At 43.2% G+C, this 14808-nt stretch overlaps 1 protein-coding gene across 7 annotated transcripts in view; it reads left to right on the forward strand.

Moving 5' to 3' along the window:
* OSBPL5 (oxysterol binding protein like 5) overlaps positions 1-14293 on the forward strand; it is a 178713-nt gene extending 164420 nt beyond the window's left edge. For 5 of the 7 annotated variants that reach the window (XM_027701817.1, XM_027701853.1, XM_027701844.1 and 2 more), the window contains 9 exons: positions 210-308; positions 1547-1644; positions 3502-3591; positions 6349-6485; positions 9073-9258; positions 9790-9928; positions 11083-11200; positions 11828-11933; positions 12953-14293. In XM_027701817.1, the coding sequence (XP_027557618.1) occupies positions 210-308; positions 1547-1644; positions 3502-3591; positions 6349-6485; positions 9073-9258; positions 9790-9928; positions 11083-11200; positions 11828-11933; positions 12953-13088 (1109 nt within the window). In that variant the 3' untranslated portion in view covers positions 13089-14293. The remainder of the gene's footprint in view (positions 1-209; positions 309-1546; positions 1645-3501; positions 3592-6348; positions 6486-9072; positions 9259-9789; positions 9929-11082; positions 11201-11827; positions 11934-12952) is intronic. The other 2 variants (XM_027701826.1, XM_027701860.1) reach the window with 1 other exon arrangement.
* The last annotated feature ends 515 nt before the right edge of the window (positions 14294-14808 follow it).

Here is a 14808-nt window from a genome sequence, read left to right on the forward strand (position 1 = left end):
TGCCAGAGCAAATGAGAGCCATACAGCAGTTTGTTAGAACTGCCTGCCCCCAACTGCATGATTTCCAGGGTCCTGAATTATGAGCATTTCATATCTTTTCTTTCATTAATGACTGACATTTAAATGGAAATGTTTTTTCTAAAGTAGAATGAGGGACCAAGTATAACATGCATTTTTAATGTATATGTATTTGTTCTTTTAAATTGTAGGTAACTCACTTTCTGCACTGTTGGATGGGAAAGCAAAGCTGATGTTTCTAAACAGAGGGGAAGACTATATAATTACTATGCCATACGCCCACTGTAAAGGTAAGTTATGAGTCATCAAATAGGAAGCAAACAGAAAGAATAATAGAGTGGTATCTTACTGACTAACTTTGCACTGGCTCTCCCCTCTCGTGACACCACAGGGACTGGTAACTCCAGAGAGCAGTTGCTCCACACATGAGTCATAGTGCTCAGCAGGAGACTGGTCATCCTCACCAAAGTCTTTTTGTTCTGTCTGTGCAGAGCTGAGGAGGGAATTAGGCCCATCTGCATTAGTTTTAACACTGCACAGAAATGGAAAAATACTGCGTATATGCACTGCAGATATAGTGGAGATGGAAAGAATGAGACTACATTTCTGAGCTTCTGAGGATAAAAAGTTTTTCTTATGTTAACACTGAAATTGTTTAATATGTTTTCTCGCTTTCTGGGAATAAAGGAAAATCCTGAATTCTCTTCCAATTTCTTTGTAACTCGAATCATTGTATTCCTCAGAGTAAGAGCTGCCTCAGTGAGGCTGATGCCTATTACTGTGTGGCTTTGCTCTGTTGAGCCAGTGTGCACTGAGGCTGGGGGATGGCTGCTGATTCACTGCTCCTCAGGAAGCATTTCTCCTCAGGAAGCTGTGTTGGTGGCATTTCAACCACAGTGATAAAATCAGCAGTTGGATCCAATTTTGATTTATGAATATTTTTTAATTTGGCACCTTGACTTCAAAGTTAATATTTATGGGGGGGCTGGGTACCTGAAAACAGTAACTTCTGTAAATCACACTTATGCACTCCAGTGCTTAAGTCTTTTTCTTGTCATCTTTTTCTTTTTCTGCAAATGACTTCTTCAGCAAATGGTAAACATGTATAAGAAAAAGTCCTCTACATGACTACTCGTCTCCCAGATTCTGCTGACTCCCATTACAGCTTCTCTCTGCCCCATCCACCCTGTGAGAAGCAACTGGGTCTGTTTAAGCACTGGTATAAATAAAGTTACAGGGCACAACCTTCTTTATTTTTCCTGTCCCACTTTCAGCTTGCCGCAGGTGCAATATCAGCACTTGTGAGCCAAGCTGTTTCCTAGCTGGTGTAATAAATGAGGAATACAGATTCAGGAGGATTCTTCATGCCTATAGTAAACAGCCATTTCCCAGAAACTTCAGGTTCTGTCTTTTCAAAACTTTAAGCCAAGTAGTGAATTTCACAGCATGTCAAGTAAATGCCGGGTTGACCTGAGAAAGCAGATAGTTTCCATTGGGGCCTTTCTTAAGCCTCTTTTTTAACTTTCAGGACTTTTATATGGTACCATGACAATGGAGCTTGGAGGGAAAGTTACCATTGACTGTGAGAAAACTAACCACAGGGCAGAACTGGAATTCAAGCTGAAGGTAAGAGACTTTGTGGCCCCCATTTTGAATGGGTCTCATGCTTGCCCCTGTGCCCCAGGCAGGATTTGACCATACACACCAGATCATTTTTATACCAGCAATGTGTGTGTGCACCACAGCATGGCCTACCTGGAGGGGAGGCATCACCCTGCAGTCAGTTTTGCCTCATGCAACTTGATTTGAACCCAGGAAGCCTTAGTTTTACACGTGATTTGTTCATTGGCAGCTGGCTGGCTACTGGCCAGACTTCGTTCTGAAAGTTTGGCACTGACAGCATGGTTTCTGTTCAGGCAGGGACAATTATTTCTGCTTGAAAAGTACAGTAAGGTGGCTATCACACTGACAAGCCTTGCACTGACTTGTTCATGTATCTAGTCCCTCCCCTAGAAAGCCTGATGATGCAGATTTATGGTATGCAGGCAAAATGGAGGAATTTTTGAGCATTCCTGTTACTACATGTGTTAAAATTTGAGAAGGAAAATGATAACCTGTAACTTTTCTTGGGCAGTGAACTTGCTTTTTAAGGAGCATCTGTTTCTTTTGCTGCTCCAACTAACGATTTCTTGCCTGGGAAAAAAAATGAAAGAACTGAGAGACTGCAGGGCTTCAGAGTTGCAGCCTTAGCCATGTAAATGCAAGAGATCACTGGAGTTAGAGGAGTCTTTTGCAAACTGCATTTTTTCTAGGGCAATAATAATTTTTTGTCTTTATTTGCCTTTTACAAAGGGAACTGTTTCCCTGTGCACTTTCTTGACATTTGCACATAATTGTTTTTAAAGCCTGTTCTTCCCATAGGCCTGGTGTACTGTGTTGAGGCCAATGGGATAGTGCCCTGACTTTGGTCAGTGTCATCTGCCTACAAACACTTCAGAGCTTAAAGTGCAGACCCTTCTTTTCTAGCTTGAAAACAATACCCTTAATCTAAAGATGACTCAGAAAGGACCCTGTGTCTTAATTACATGCTCTACTTTGAGTATTTCTTATCTACCTTTTTTAGTATAATTGTTAGAAGTTAAAGGTAAACCCTATAACTTTGTTATTAATTTGGATATGTACCAGTTCTCTGCTGGATTGCAAATGCTTGAGATACTCGTGATTTCTTTATCCATGGGTGTTGTGTGAAATTTAGTTTTGTATTGTTATTTAAAAAAAAAAGTTCCTCTGCACAAATATTATTGGAAAGTAGCTGCTAAAATGACTGAAGAAATGTTGTGTGGTATGAATAGCAGAGCTGGTCACTCATATCACTGCTGTTTCCTATGTTTGGCAGACAGGAGATGAGGGGGATTTTCCATTGTTCTGAGAATCTTTTCCTTGACTCTGGAAATACCCTTTTTCTTTTTTTTTTTTGTTTGCTGCTGGCGAGAACTTCTTCACTGGAAAATTGACACAGATGCAGTCATCAGCACTGCCACACTGCTGTTGCTGTCCCATAAGCAGGAAAAGTCAGCATTAGTGCTGCTCCTTTTCTTTGGACAAGGCTGCAAGTATAAGAGTGCAAACTGTAATGTGATTCTGGACAATGGGAAGGACTTGTCCACATACACATATCCCAGTGTCTAGCTGACAATAAATAAGTGTATTTGCAATGAAAGTGAGGCCTTGTACTGCTGCCTGTTGATGCACCTGAAGGTTTATTTCCCTTCCTGCAGCTACAGTGATTTTGGTGTTGCAAACAAAAGGAAGAGGGCACAATGTGAGTCAAAATCCATGTTAGAATTCATTCTGCCTTTCCCCAGAAATAGTGGAAGTCAAGCAGGTTGCACTTTCCTTCCCTAGTGCTGCATCACTGTGTTTGGTTCCCTTCCAGTCCTCACTAGACTGATCAAATTTTCTATTCCTATTCTCCCCTGACAGCCCTTCTTCGGTGGCAGCGCGAGCATTAATCAGATCTCTGGGAAGATTAAATCGGGAGAAGAAGTGTTAGCAAGTCTCAATGGACACTGGGTAACACACGATAATCCAAGTTGCTGACAGGTTAAGTGCTCATGGCAGCAGGGTGCATGGGAGGATGGCAGCCCTTGGCGGGCTCCCTGCGATGGAATGGGCGCTGCCAAGGGCCATTTCCTGCCTTTTCCTGCCAGCCCCAGGGAGTGCAGGCGAGCGTGTCCTGCTTCTTCCAGGACACACCTCTCAAGGTACCTCTCAAGGTCATTTACACTTCAGTAGTCCCATCCACTTGCATTCCCAGAGCATGGGTCAAAGCTGGAAACAGTAAAGAGGGTTTTCATCAAAGGCAGTGGTTCTGTATTTAGGGTCTGAGGCTTAGGACAAGCACTGGCAAGAGATATAGTATGTATTAGATGTGACTGTGAAGATCATGAGGCTTCCTTTTGTCTTGGTGTGTTCAGTACTTCCTCAGTTACATCAGTATCAGCGAAGAACTTCACAGGGTTTTGAATTTACAGGGTTTTGAATTCAAAGGGTTCTAAATTAATTATTTATGATAGCAGACAGTTATTCCTCTGTTCATGAGGTGAAGGACAGAGACATAAACTCAGTGAGAGTCTATTGTATGTGCAGCTCAGAACTGTCATCAGAGCACCTAGCACCTTTGTGCACTTAGTATACACAAGTGAATCACTTCAAGTCACCCTCAAGCGCAAATCCAACAAGAATAAAGTTGCATGGTGAAGGATGTAGTCTAGTTTTGATCGAAACTCCTGGTAACTGTGGCAAAAGCAATGAGCACTAGGCTTTGGGCTGGACATTGGCTAGGTATTTCTTCTCTCAGCAACATTTGGACATCTACATCATCATTACAGTTGTCCTGTGCTCCCTTTCCAGTCCACTGAAATTGCCACTTCTGAGACAAGATTTGTCTCATCCTAAAGGAGGTATTTAAAATAGGTCAGGTGAAATGTACCTGGATAAAGCCCTTTCTGTAGTGAGGTCCTAACCACAGTGTAGCCTTTGGTACTGGACTCGTCCCCTCAGACAATCTGTCTTTTTACATAAAAAGCTAATGCCCATTTTGAAATTGGGATATTTGCCCTTTCTGGGCTTATACAAAGTGATTTGCTCCCTGTGCCTGGGTAGCTTTTCCATCCTGAGCTCCCTTTCCTGCAGGATGGGCCTTGGCAATTGTGAGTTGTGCTGGGCTGGGGAGTACCTTGTCTGTGGAGGGTCCTGCAAACACTATCCGCAAGAATATGTAACCCAGGGGCTCCCCTGGGGCACAGAGCCATGTGGTTGTGTGCTGCTCAGCTTCCAGCTGTCTGTTTATTTATTCCTCCCTTGTTCTTTTTCCCAGTTGGTTGCGTTGCACAAAACTATAGTGATGTATAAAAGAAGTTAAAATGGCTTTGAAAGGGTGACTCCATGAGCCACTGTTTGCAGTTGTGTGCTGTGAATAGAGGAGCTGCTGTGCACTGGTAGGAAGGGTGCCTGTTCTCCTCCCTCCCTGCTGAGAGTATTGGCCTGCTCTCCTGGATTTTCTCTGACGCCGTCCAGTTTCCTGACAGAAACCTTTGCATTTGCAAGGTAAATTCTCTGTCTCAGGACCTGAAAACCCACTTGAATAAAGAAGGGAAGCAAATTCCAATGCTTCTCAGTCCTAGGATCACAGCAGCAGCTGAATGCTTTGTATATGCCCCTTAGAGATGCATGTAGTGATGCTTGATAATGCCTGCCTGCCTCCTCCTATCTGCAGCTGAGGGTCTCTTTGGGACCTCAGATCAGTGCTGGAACTGGAATCTCAGGATATGGCAGAGGAAGTCCTGAGGGAGACTTTGAGGAGGGATGATAGTCCCTCAGGGTTTGAAGGCATTTCACAGCTGAAGATGTGATGACTTTGAGACATACATCACGAAACATATGCAGGGGGAGAAATGCAGCCAACGGGATGCAAAGAAATTAGGCAGCTACAGGCAAAGCCAGTAGTCATGACTTAAATAAGGTTTGCCTGATATTAACACCGTGCCCAGGCAGCTGAATGGCACCAATATACTGCTCATCAGCTGTAACCATCCGATTCATTCCACTCGCAGTCAGTGTCAGGCTGTTCATTCTGTTCACCCTCTCTGGCTCTGTGGCATTGCTGTGTCTGTGAGCCAGGCTGGGAAGCAGATCAGTTAAGCAGAGGCATAGCAATATTGTCTAGCCAGCCTCAGATCAGGGAAGTGCTGCTTAGTAGTTGGTTGCCAAGTAAATTGGCAAGGAGTAAGAATTGAAGACTGCTGACATTTTGAAGAGCTAAATGAAATTTAGGAGCAATAGTAGAAAAACCTGGTTAAGCTGAAAAGAAGAAAAATGTAAAAGAGTATCTCAGCTTTAGCCCTCCTTTCTGGGGGCTCTGTGTGAGATTTCAGCATTGAGGAATGGAAGAAATATTGGAAAAGGAGCTAGGGCTCTTGTTTATATGTGCTGGGTGGTAGCTGGGAGGAACAGTGGGTAAAGAAGAGTATCTTAGGGCTTCTGTGGGCACCCATGTTTGGGGACAAGACTAATAGGAGGGACTGGATCCCTTTCTAATTATTCTCTGATTAATTCTACCAGTGCTTCTGGAATGCCTTACCTCATTTGTTTCTATTAGAAACTTTCAGGAAGCATTCAGTGAGATTTTATGGGATAGAGGGGGAAATAAGCCTCCTAATAGAGCTGTATCCCTGATCATAATCCAGAAGCAGCTTCCATTTGTCAGGTTCGTTTTCTGCCTTGTGTTTCTGATTGTCATTAACATTTTCACCTAATTCTGCTTCTCAGGATGGGGAAGTGCATATAAATGAGTTGAAAAGCGGGAATGCCGAAGTGTTCTGGAACCCGACCAGTGAAGTACGAAGGCAGAGGCTGAAGCGCCACATTGTGCTGTTTGAGGAGCAGATGGACTTTGAGTCAGAGAGGTAGGGAGCTTGTGGAATGTCTCGCTGCCTCTTCCCTGCCGGGGGCAGGGCTCTGATCAGAAGGCTCCCAATTCCTCAGCACAGTCCTGGAAAGGCAGTGACCTGCTTTGTCTGTACATATTACCCAGCCATTTACCTATTTTTTTCCAGGCTATTAGCTCTGGAGTATTTTCACGAGGTATAGCTCTGAAATAACCAGGGACCTGGGCTGACAAATTATGGAGGCTACATTTTATCTGCTTGAAATAACAACTCTGCTTGGACTCCAAAGACCATGAACAAAGTCTTTTTAACTGCTGGAACACTTTATGGAAGGCCAAGGTGTCAACCTGCGGTTGGATATCTTGTTAAGAAGGGTTGTTTCAACTACAGGATCTTAAACTAGGTGCAGGAATTGTGGAAAGTCCTGGCATCAAGAGAAGCAGTAGTTTGAACCACATAACAGGTTTTTATGAAAGAATACAATTAAATGTATGTTTAACCCTGCTTCATAATCTCAGCTGAGATCTCTAATGAAGTCTGCACCAGGTTTTTTTAGTGATCTAGGTTACCTAAAAATGTAGTCCTGGCAAACAACTTAGAAAATTGAAGGAATGACTAATACGTCACCAAACCAGTTGCTGAGCAAAAACATTATGTGTTGAGCAACGGTATGTGGTGCTGGCTTCAAACTAGCTAGTCTTGCCACTTCTCGTGTTTGGTCAGCCAGCACCAGCCAACATGCCAAGCCAGCACATGCAGTTTGCTGCCTGGCTCTGCATTACATGCCCACCTCTCTGTGGGCATCTGATTTTGATGTTGCATCACATCACCCTAAGAAGATTCCCCTTTTCATAGGTAAAGAAAGGGATCGCATGAAAATAAAAACGTATGAACATATAGTTTGTTCTGGACAACAGTGGACGTTATGGGCAATAAAGTCTGTATTTGTAACTTACAGTTGTGCAATTGCCATTTCAGAGCAGACTGCAGTACATTTCTCTATTAATCTTCAGAAGAAGATTCTTTTAAAGGAGAAAAGAAATCTCAGCCTTGTGGACAAAGAATCTCCAGTTCTCTGTTTACCAAGTTATGGCCAGAGCTGACTCTCTTTGCTACATAGAGATTAACAATGATACATGCATCCAAGGGAGGGAGGCAAAAGGGAAAATAGAGACCCCTAACAGACATTCCACCGAGCTCCTTATGCTGACATTTGTATGAATAAATTACCATCTAATCCACCTGAAATCACCTGAAAATCACCTATTTTCACAAATGTGGGAGAGCCTCTGAAGCTCATACCACTATGCAGCTCACCGTGGAGGGTCTCTTTGCCTGACACGTACAGCTCTTGATGGAGTAATTTGCCCTTGTCAAACAGTTTTGTGCATGTTCCTCTGAGGTTCTTAGAATTAGAGGACTTTACACCACTGCATTCCTTAGGACGGACTTTACACCACCTCAGTATTTTCTCAGGCCATTATTTCCACTCCTCCCCCACCCTCATCACTGACTTTGAATTGAATTTCCTTCCTTTGTTTCATATACAGAAAAATGGGAGTGACTTGTTAAAAAGGAAAGGAAAGTGTTTCTCTGCCTTCAGTAATTATCTAAGAGGCTGCATTTTTGGAAGTGTGTTAATGTATGCTGATAGAAATATAATGAAAGCATCAATATCCCTTTTAAATTAAGAGCTTCACAGCAAGCTCCAAATTAAATGCAGTAATGTATTCATCTTCTAAATGGAAGACGAGTGTTTTGTGGAGCTGGGAATACTGGAACAGCCTGGATCTCCTGTGCATAGTCTAACCACTTGGTAATGTGTTGGGAGGGCTAGCTGCTAGTCTCAGAAGTATTTCCAATCTGAAATGAAGATTAGAGTGCTTTGGTTAGAGGAACTGTGGAGAGGCCTATCACAGCTTGGCTATAGTAAAAAAAAAAAAAGTAATGATTTTTCGCTTGTAAAAGGCAAATCCTCTCCCCAGGGCAGAGGCTCAGTGAGACATCATATGACGGATCACGTATCCTTTGGCAGCTGAAAACAAGCGCGGGTGAAAGCCTGTGCTCATGCTTGCAGTTCATGAGCACAAGGACCTGTCCATTGCTTGCAGATTGAATCAGCTGCCTGCAGATCTGGTAGCTAATCCTATATAGGAGTACAACATGCAAGATATGCACACAAATTTGTTTTCCAGTGCTTTTAAACTTTAAATATAAAGCCTTTGTTTGGGGGATAGACATTAACACAAAGGCTTCTAAACTGAAATGCCTGAAAGGGCAAGGAAGAGAACAGATTCTCCATCAATCACCTCTAAAGAGGCCTCTGATCTCGGTGAATTGAGCATAACGATCCTATAACTCACACAGACAACACTGAAGAATTTAATGAATATTGTAGGTGATGTTATGTAAGGGAAAGTCCCCTGTACTTCAGCAGATCATTGTATATAGCATTCAGTGTTGCCATTCTTTAATTTACAAGCCAAAACTGAGGCAGAACAATCCTGTTACAATAGACCAGACAAGTGTCTGCTCTGAAGTTCCAGCTGGCAAAATGCGTCACTGTTTTTGAGGTGGTTTAACTTGCTTCCCTGTTTATTTCTAGGCTTTGGCAGCACGTTACCAGTGCAATAAACAAAGGCGATCAACACAAGGCAACACAGGAAAAATTTGTGCTGGAGGAGGAGCAGCGGAATGCTGCCCGGGAGCGGAGGGAAAATGGCACAGAGTGGAAGCCACTGCTCTTCCGGCACGATGCCACAACTAACGAATGGCGCTACAAATACGAGGAGTGAGTGCTGGGCTTGGGGGTTATGAGCAGACCTCACTGCTTGAGTCCCCAGGGATGCTAGCAAGGTTACAGACCTGTAATTGGAGTCCTGCCATTTCCCAAACTATGTCCAGAGCTTGCCCTTTCTGAACTCCATGTCATCATTATAATACATATTTCTGATGCTAATTGGGAATAGCTGGAAATGGGGGCTTAGCAAAGGAAAATCCGCTATGCCGTTGGTGCAAATCCCTATTGCTGCAATCAAGCGTGGAGTCATTTAGCAGAGATTTTCTGCACTGTGGGAGCAGAGTTAAAAATTGTGCTCTCCTCCCCTGCCAAGAAGGGTGAAGCCTCTGGAGATTGAACCCCGTCATTCATGGCAAGGAAATGTGAAGTATCTGTTACTCCTGTCACTGTATCTGGAAACTCCGGTTACTGTCAGGGATGATTGCCTGCCCTGAGGCATGTGGAATTAGTGTATTGGTCTTAACACACCTGGTGTGGGATTCTTGCTTTTCTGATGGTATTTTTTTCATTTGGTCTCAAAAGTCTAAGGCCTTGGGATCCTTTGAACGACATTGCCCAATTTGAGAAGGATGGAATACTTCAGACAATGGAAAGACACTTATCTACAAGGATGTCAAACCACAAAACAACATGCATAAACAATCAAATTACACGGCACAAGGTAAAAAGCCTGTTTTGGGGAATATAGTATTCTTTAGGATTGTTTAGATACACAGCCCTCTTCTACAGCATTTTCATGTAAGCACAGCATAGGCTGAAAGGTTTGTTTTGGATAAATACAGCTTATGACTGTAGACCTGCAGTATCATACCATCATTAACTCCAAATAATTATAATCATTGGTTGACATATCCTATCCATTTTGGCATTTTTCTTCCACTTAATCTTAGTGAAAATGACCCTTTAGTGGGTTTTGCACATGACTGAGCTGAACTTCACAGTTCAGTGGTTCCAAAGCAGAAAACTTCCCATAGGTTTTGGAGTGCAGAATTGAGATCCTGCAACTTCAATTTCAGTCTTTGCCATCAGCCTTTATCACTTACTTTCTCTCAGACAAGACAAGAAACCTCTCTCCATCCTTTCCCTTAAACAGAGATGATACTTTCTTATCTCACTGCTTTCATCTTTGGAGTGATATATGTCATTGATAACACACTTCTTAAACGTTGAACTGCTGAACTAGCTAAATATAACCCATGTTACACCAAAAAACTGGTATCTTACTACGTATGTAGACTTTTCTTTTATAATACCTGAATCTGAATGTCTCTGAAGCATTGGGAAGTTGAGGTTTATACCTGCTTTTCAGACCCTTTGGTGAGAAGTTTGAATCCATGTGTTTGGTTTACCCATCTGAGAGGTAGGGAGAAACTTTGTGAACCGCATCAAGAAATTAGGCATAAAATTTCTGTGATATTTAAATCCTTCATGCACCTTCTGAAAAATCTTTCCTGGGAAATTTGATTCTAATTTTTTCTTCTTTTCATCTTTTCTCATGTATGTAGTTGAGTGGGTACACAAGTCAGCAAAGGAACTATAAGGTTCATCACTAGTATGTGTCAGTTAAAGCTACAAGAATATTTGGATAGGTGTCTTAAGGATGTTGTCATTTGAGGAAATGCTTGTCTACGGGGCATGTTTGTAATATCCTTAAGTAGCTGTCAGGAGTCCAACTACTAGGAGTTGCTGAGAAAGCAGTCAGACTTCCTAATCTCACGCGTATTTCCCAGCACCCTGAATTATTTTGTTTGAAGCAAACACCCGAGTCTCCAATTTGACAGCAACTGAGACTCTTTTAATCCCTGTTTTATCCAGAGGTCTGCCAAGGACTGCAGGCGCCGCAAAACCAGTGATCAGCCGTCCAACCACAGCCAGAATACAGAGAGCAGCTGTTCAACACCAGAGTCAGTGCAGGAGCTCTCAGATGATGATGGCAAGTATTTGTGTATCACTGGGTCAGGCTTTAATGTTCTTCCCTTTGTACCTTATTACTTGAGCCAGCCCTGGGACATTTCCCAGCCCAGTTAATACCATGGGCCAACAGCCCACAGGCAAACACACAGAATGTTCTGCTTTTCTGTTCTCTGTATGTACTGCCTCTCTTTCTGCCTTACACTATCCATGCCAACAAGGGCTTCCCACTCCTGGCACAAACATGTTGAAAAAATACACTGACATTCCAGTCAACAGATAGGAAACAGCCCTTGTCATTCTCTTTTCTCTGCTTTTGTTAGAGGTGACCTTGAATGTTTCAGAGATAGGGGCAGGTGCGAGCACTCCGTTCTCCTCCCCTCAGCTGGGGAGCATGCTGCCAAAATTGCCTGAGAGCTGACTGAGGAGGGGCTCTAAGCCAGTGTCACAGGACCCGTTCCAGTGGCCTGTCTTCAGGGTGGAAGATTCTGTTCCCTGTCTCCTTCTCCGTGTGTTTCTTCCTGAAAGCATCCCCCTGGCTGTGACAATTAGATCACAGCCAGCCACTTGCTGGGTGAATCTGTGTTGTGTTTTATCACTACCACTAGAATGGTGATGCAAAACATAATTGTCCTTCAATACTTTGCCACAGGGTTTGAAAGCCTGTGTGCTCAGTGTGGGAAAGAAATGAATCACCTGAAGGAAATTCACTCAGCCGTCTTATCTCTACAGAGAGCCCAACAAGACATACACAGGTAACTATTTGCTGTCATCAAATCAACGATTTTAATGGGCTGAAAAATAACCTGTGGCATTTAACTCCTCACTGTGGCCTTTGGAGGGTCTCTATCAGCTGCTGGGGTGCATTTAGCAGTTGTTTCTATAAGTAACCAATTAACACACAAAGACAAACCCATTCCCTGCTTGAAACAGTGGGGAAATCTCTTCCTCTTAAGAGTCTTTATGGCCAAAAATCTTCACCTGAGCGTGTTTCACACCTCATGGCATTCTAGACTGCCAAACAGCTGCAGAAGTTGGGAGGGGCTGGGCCATGTCCTGGTTACAAATAAATCTCTGCTAGGCAAAAAGGTGTGAGGTCTCCCTTCTTGTAGAGCATGTTTCTGATTTCCTTGGTTTTCTGTAGAGATGCAGGCGTGTGGTCTGAAAAGCTGGACTCCATGGTGAAACGCACTAACTTCCCACATTTTGTTTAAATGGCTAATTGCTGTCTGAGGGAAGTAGTGACCACACCTGCTGCTGACAAACAGCTTTGCTCTGCAGACACCTGTAGCCGGGACAGGGGAGTTATTAACTACTACATCTGCTCCTGGGAGCCCTGCTGATTCCCCACTGTGTATTATCCAGCTCTCCTGAGGCTTCACTGTGGTGGGATCACACTTGAGGCCCATCATTTCTAGATGCCAGAGCCATTGGTGACATGGCTTTGGCTTCTCTGTAGCTCTTAGGGGTGTCCAAGGCAGGCTCTTGTATTTGGGAAGTGTAGGGCATAGGATTGTGAGTGCTGAATAAAGTGATTTCTTGGGGTTTGTGCCCTTACACCTTCCGATGCCAATCAGCATGCTCTGCCCGATCCAGCTCGACACAGAAGTACTAATCTCTCTGTTAAAACAAAGAGGGAGGTAGAGTCTGTGGGGGCACAGTGCTGTACCCATGAGGGTGTCTCCCTCCTGATGTGGAAGTTCTGGGCATGTGCACACGTGTGAATGCACACCTCCCTCCAACCCACAAATAATCGTGCTGCTTTCTTTTCCAGAAACCTCAGTGCTCTGAACAAAAAGTCCTTCCACAGGAAGGCCTCTTCTGAAAGCTTCCTCCTGGACTCTCGCTGTTGGTTTCTCCTCTGCATCTTTCTTACGTGTCAACTATTCATTAATTATGTCTTCAAATAAAATCACTACGTTTGGCAGCAATAATGATTACTGGCTGCAGGAGGGGGGCCACTCGCGCAAGGAGCCCAGAGAGGCACCAAAGCACTTTAGAACCAACGCGGCAGAGGTGGAAGAAAGTGGAAAAACGAGGTTAAAAAGGGACCTAGGAACCTGCAAAACTTTGTTCCTGCAGATTTTGTCATTTTTGCCTTTTACATGTACATCTTCAAGGACCTCTTAACCTGTACGGGCCTTAATGCTGAAGCCAAATGTAGCTTTAATTGTGCAATTTGTTTTCTATGTCTTGTCATTTTCTGATGCAATTAATAATTACCCAGCAGTATTGGTAACCCCAAAATGGTAAACACCCCAGTGTTTTGGAAGGGTCACACCGGCCTGGGTCATAGCTCCAGGAGTGAGGGAGTGCAGCTGGGGAGCTGTAAAGAATTGATGTCCATGGTGCCTGTCCGGCTGCCTTTAATTAATTATGGGAGGGAGCACACTTGGTCCAAAAATCCACCCCCGGGATATTAAGTCATGATCTGTTTTGTCACACACAGAATGAGACCTCAGGATGTGTTTTATTTTCCATTCCACAGGAACTGTAAATATGCACAATTTCCTAGAGCCATTCCTCTTTAGGAAATGGGAAGTATTCAGTGAAAGCTCCTTGTTTGTTTGTGGAGCTGACTGGTGTACTGGATCTGGCCCATCGAGTGTAACGTCAGATATGCCTGTTTGTAAAATCTGGTCACTTACTATTATTGTTATTATTTGCTATATGGCTGTTTTATAATATCACACACTAGCATTGTAGAGAGAAATCCACTGCCCCAGCATAGGTGAGAAGGATGGGAGAGTAATAGGTGTATGTGTGTTCGGTCTTAGGCACATTTTTCGTCAAAGGTCAGGAAAGAGGGAGGGTTTTGCCACTGCATTGTTCGACTCTGTTAATAGTCTTCCTATTTTACACCATTTTTTAAAGATTTGCAATATTTTCTGTAGACTGCGGACAATACTAAGCCTTTCTTTTCTGGCCTGAAGTAGTTCCAAGTGGTAAGTACTGCTATATATACAGCCTTAAAATACTTAGTGGTGGTGCCAGTCTGGGCTATCTTTCAATGTAAATGTTTCCAAATTTTTAAGTACATTCCTCGTCATACTCCCCAGTTAGGGGACACCTGTTTGTGCTTGATATGTTGAAATAAAACTACACATGACTTTCACTGACAGTCTATCTGACAAATTATTTTTGGCTTTGTATTTGATAGCGTTTTACAAGTAAATCACTTTTTAGAGGAAAGTCTACAGGAAAAGGCCTCCAAGAATCTCAGACACAGGCCATAAGTTAGAACAGCAATAGCATTTTGATACCCCTCTGACTGAAATTGTTTGTGTCTTCTAATTGTAGCAACTTCCTCAGAAAGAAAAGTGGTTGCCTTGGTTTTCACTGTTGTACATGTAAACGTGCAGACTTGTCTTGGATTTAGAAAACCTTTATATTAAGGAGGTGACTTCATGACAGCAAATAGATACTTCCAGGAGGAGAACCACAGCTCTCTGACATGAACAGACAGGATGAGAGCTGGCATCTGGAAGCCAACAATCAGGGAACTGATCACAAATAATAAAGGGTGAGTGACTGTTGTTAGCAAAAGTCTCCAGCAAACCAAAGGATTCTTGATCCTCGAGGAATCATACTTCAAGAATGTCAACATTATTGATCCAGATTGGGTGTCTT

This window comes from Neopelma chrysocephalum, unplaced genomic scaffold, assembly GCF_003984885.1.
Source record: "Neopelma chrysocephalum unplaced genomic scaffold, ASM398488v2 Primary Assembly neopelma1_24, whole genome shotgun sequence".
NCBI lineage: Eukaryota > Metazoa > Chordata > Aves > Passeriformes > Pipridae > Neopelma > Neopelma chrysocephalum.